This window comes from Caenorhabditis briggsae (assembly GCF_000004555.2).
Source record: "Caenorhabditis briggsae complete genome, chrIV, whole genome shotgun sequence".
Lineage (NCBI taxonomy): Eukaryota > Metazoa > Nematoda > Chromadorea > Rhabditida > Rhabditidae > Caenorhabditis > Caenorhabditis briggsae.
Genome location: NC_013487.2, coordinates 4,040,313 through 4,045,130, shown reverse-complemented (window position 1 = coordinate 4,045,130; position 4,818 = coordinate 4,040,313). Strand labels below are relative to the sequence as shown.

Below are 4,818 nucleotides of genomic sequence, written 5' to 3'. Positions count from 1 at the left end.
CGCCCACGTTTTATTGAATAGACAATAACAAAATCTAATATATTTTTTAGACGTCAGAAGTTGAAAATACTGGGACCATCTCGAAAAAAAAGTTGTTAAAATAGTTGAGAAACGGTATTCTGATTTCCTGATTATCTTCGGTTTAAATACCAGTTTTCTAGGAGCTGAGATATAGGCTTTTGAAGTTTAGATGTCTGCCTTGTGGCGAGCGAGAGACGCAGCGTGTCTCGTTGTCTGCGTCTCTCCAAATCTGAAAATCGCTGTATCTTGGCTCCCAGACGGCCTGGAAAGTTCTTTTTTTTCAAAGAAATCAATGTTTCAAGAACCCCATTTGATTGGTTTTATAGATAACTGAAACATTAAATGTCAATAGAATGATAATAACTTTCAGAATCCCCTGCAAGGCTTCCAAGCGAGCTCTCTCCTCCCAACATCAATGCTCACTCCAAAATCCGATTTCGAGGAAGATACGCCAGAACGAGTTGCCACTCCATCACCAATGGATATTCTCAACAGAATGGTTCTTCAGCTGGACCAACGTAAACCATTTTCCCTGCGTCTTCCCGACAATTTTAAGCCACTCGGAGAGGCGGAATTGAGCAAAATTGATATGGCTCTTACCAAATACTTGTTGATTCATAATGAGCTGAGAGAGGAGTTGATGGCAAAGAAGCATGAGATTCCAACATTCTTCCCAGAAGCCAAAAGGGAGGAGTTGAGAATGTTTGTGGCGGATTACTGTAGACAGGACGCAGAGTTTCATATGCTGAAAGTGGAGGGGAGAAATGAGGTGAGTTTCAACATCGGCAGATTGACTGAATGAATTTTGAAACTTCCAAAAATTGTTAATTCAACGAAACAGTAGAATTTATTCGGACTGTATCGACTACATGTTTCAAATTTGCTAAGCACTTTGAACAAACCTAGAGTTTCCTTTTTCTTGCTGACAAGCTTTTTTGGAAATCAGTTCGTGAGAAAATACCGTAAAACTTGTAAGGACACTCTTACTTTTACCTTTGAGCTAACTTTTTTCGGTTCCTGTCAAAGATATGAAAAGGTTGTTAACTGATAAATTGTTTATCATAATATCAGAAACATTTTGTTCTTTGACACATTTTTGATATCTTAAATAAAAATTGAGATGATTGAACTCAAACGTGAGGGGGAGGGAGGCCTTCTGTTAGAGGATTTTGAGCTAATTCTTCTGAGCGATCTACCTTCTCAGGATACAATATATTGAAAAAAACTGCTATTACAAAAACGAAGCTCTAGATTTGTTTGATCTACTCAACAAGTTTGAGAAAAGACAAGCAACTGTAAAGCCAACTTTTAGAGAGTCAAACTACAGTGAACAAAAAAAAACAGACACGAATCTAGCCTTCCTTTTTGACCCGTAACTTTCTTCATGGGCCAGATACAGCTTTTAAAACTATACCATTTTGTAGTGCTTGATTAATTCTTTAATATTCAATTTTTCGTCAAAAGATACTTAGCTTGAAAAGAGTTATGGTCCGGCTTGTCTTTTGGCCTGTTTTGGCCTGTGTGAGCTTCATTGGTAACGTGTATTTATTTATTAATTAAGACCTTCCGTCGTGGAAAAAGAGAAAAAAAAGAAAAAAGGAATACAATACAATCACACAAAACACAGATACACGAATAACTAGACAACGCATTCAATTAAAGTGGAGAACCGAATAGTAACACTATTTCCAACTAATAGCACATAACCATCAACACATACACACATACAGAATATAATGTAAGAACATCTTACCATAAGCATGCCCTATATGTATTGTCTAAAAATATAAACTCTTTGAAGCAGCAAAAAATGAATTCAGATAACAAAATATGAGAATGTGGTATTGATAATTTTTCAGTAATTAATCTGTTAAAAATTTGTAGCCTGGAAGAAGTTATGGTCCGGTTTGTCTTTTGGCCCGTTCTGGGAGGCTTGCAAGTATTGGCTTCATTGTCTCTGCGACCATGACAAATATTTTAACCCTCTGAAACAGTAAAAAATACATTGATAACTTTCCAGAAATCCATCCGCACCGCCATCGAGTCCCATCTCAACCAGACATCCACGAAAGCTCTCATGATGAGTATCTCCCCAAAAATCAACGTTCCACTCTCGCAACAAATGATTGACGACTGGAAAACTGAAGAATTCATTCGTCTGGATTCTTCAAAACCCAACCATTGGAAAATTCATCATGTCACTAAACTTGATCACTGATTAGCTGATTTTCGAATTTTCTACTTGATGGTGTTTGCCGACGATTACTGTAGCATTTGAACCTTCTTACACTTTTCCTAACCCTCTAGTTTTAATCATTTTTCAATTAATAATTTTTAAAACTATTTGCACCTTAGTATCATTCCGAAAACCGTATCTCCCCATCAAAATCACTTTTTTTAAAAAATTTTTCGGGTTTTTTTCCCATTCCTTGCTTTTTTCTCACAACGATTCTAATTTTTTATTTGATCTCTCTGTCCCTTCTCCCAAAAATCCTTTCATTCTTTTACTGATAATTAATTACTTGCTCAGACCTTCTGACTTCATTATGTGTATTTATTTTTCGAGTTTTGTATTTAACACTGAACTTAAATAATATGAACTGATATGATACTACTTCGGATTTTTTTTTGTTTTGACAAGAAAAAATTTAAAAACTATTGGGTTAACAAAATACTAGTTACAATAGTTCAGACGGTCTAGACGGGTTGAAGAACCAAAGTTTTCATATTTGGAAGTTTCGGCCTGCCCAGAATACTGAATTTGAATTTAATTGAATCAAGATGTCTTAATTTTGAAAAATTAAAATTTGACGTAAAATGTTCTGTTTCAAAAAGTGCAAAAAAAAATTTCGAAATGTAGGTGAAGTTTTCAGTGGGCCTTCTGATTCATAAGCGTTTTTTACAGAAGCTAGTGATTTATTTAGTGAGTTTGAACTGTATAACAGACAGAAACAAATGTGTCAAAAGTAATTTCACCAAAACCTGTGTGAAATTATGCAATTTGAGAAAGCTTAATAATTTATTAGAGTTTGAAATCGGAGAATTTTCGTTGATCCAAACAAAATCGTACTGACACTATTATGATAAGTTTCATAATCTGACTAATGTGAAACGGCACCATTAGAGTTTTTTTTGAAAACCTTGATTTCCTATTTCCAGTTGTTCAGTTGAAAATGACGCCCTTGCCGTAAAATGTAACCGTAGTTAGGTATGTCTTTTTTTTTTAAACATTTCACCGGTTTCAGAATATTGGTATTATAAACCTGTTATTCTAAACAACAATGCCCCATTTCTTCTTGATTTCAAACATTTTCCTTGTTTCTCTTTTATCTTCTGCGTTAGATGAGCATAACTTTATTTAAGACGCGCTTTCAAAATTTACATAAATAATACCACAAGTGATCTTGAGATCATTATTGTTTGAACTAAAAAATGATCAATACAAAAAGGTAAAAATTAATCGAGAAGTTTTTAATAAAACATGGTAAGCAGAGGAAAATTGGTGAGCAAATGAAACCGAGAAATAAAGACATATGAATCGGTTAAAAAGTGCAATTGTATTTTAGGCATTTCGAGTAAACGAAAGTTCCGCGAAACCTTTGACACCCAGCTTATCTTGATTCTTTTGAAAGATAACATAAATCAGTCAGCTAAGAAAATAATTACCATGTTATAATGAATATTTTTTAGTTGACCACTGTGAGGTATCTTTCACAGGGAATGAGAAAAATTAGGTTAAAGTTAAAAAGGGTATTACAGATTTTAGGGGTACATAAAAATGAGCTTTGAATCTAATTTAGCAATGTTTGGTTATCTACTGAATATTCATTTTGGTTTTCAATTTCTTTGGAAATCAATGTTTCCATCGTTGCACTCGTCTCATTGACATTCGAAACAGCAACAACATCCAATCCCTCCTTTGGAACATATACAGGTCCTCTCAACAATTTTAAAATGATCGAAGTGTGATATTGATAAGATTGCTGATACGGGTTCTCCATATAAATACAAATTCCAGCTACATATCTCTTTCCATCCACATTGTAATAGCAAGCTTCAATTCTGTCATCTCCAATCATTTGATACTCATAATAACTATCATCTGGTCCTTTTTGAATCGCATCAAAATCTCCAGGAATACATCTGTTCTTGAAATTCGGCATTGCAATACACAGAATGACTGTAGAGTCTGGAATCACATCCAAATCGATTTTCTCGTTATCAAAGTGTTGATCCAAAATTTTTCGTATCTTTTCCGTAATCCTTTTTGATCTATCCTTCCAAACTTCATTTTTTCTTTGTTTTTCCATTCGCCGGATGAAGTACTTTGTATAAATCGCGAATCTTCCAACTTCTGATTTCTTTATCATTGACAGATCGTAAAGAGAAACCCATTTTGGACGTTTTGGTTCTTTTGTGATCTTTTGGAATTTCCAAGCTTTTCGGCGACGGCGTAAAGCATCAAGAGCGTAGGAACCCTGAAATTTTTTTTATAGTTTTTGAAGAACGAATTTTGAAACTCACCAAAACTACAATCAAAACAACAAGAGAACCACCAATCAACAAAATGGCTTTTCCTATTCTGGTTTCCTTTTCATTTTCATGAATGTTCATCAAAACCATAATGGTTTATGGTTAATGGTTTATGGTTTTGCTCCTGAAAAATTACGTTATAACTGTTCGAAAGTTATGAAATCGGGAAGAAAACAGTTCAAGAAACTCAAGAACCGATTTGAAACATTTATTTTTCAAAGGGAATAGGATTGAAAAAAACAATATAGTTCCTTTATATAGAAA

General features: G+C 34.2%; 2 protein-coding genes across 2 annotated transcripts in view; one reads left to right on the top strand and one right to left on the bottom strand.

Annotated features, from left to right (window-relative positions):
- The window catches only part of CBG15055, a gene marked incomplete at both ends in the record, with an annotated part of 5,399 nt that extends 3,160 nt beyond the window's left edge, over positions 1-2,239 (top strand). Inside the window, 2 exons of the mRNA XM_002632811.1 lie at positions 392-790; positions 2,042-2,239. Of these exons, the coding sequence (XP_002632857.1) occupies positions 392-790; positions 2,042-2,239 (597 nt within the window). The remainder of the gene's footprint in view (positions 1-391; positions 791-2,041) is intronic.
- A 1,573-nt stretch (positions 2,240-3,812) lies between these two features.
- CBG15054 lies at positions 3,813-4,644 on the bottom strand (the record flags this gene model as incomplete). The annotated part of the gene is made up of 2 exons (XM_002632810.1): positions 3,813-4,499; positions 4,546-4,644. 2 exons carry the CDS (start codon positions 4,642-4,644, stop codon positions 3,813-3,815), a joined length of 786 nt encoding a protein of 261 aa, XP_002632856.1.
- Positions 4,645-4,818: the final 174 nt, after the last annotated feature.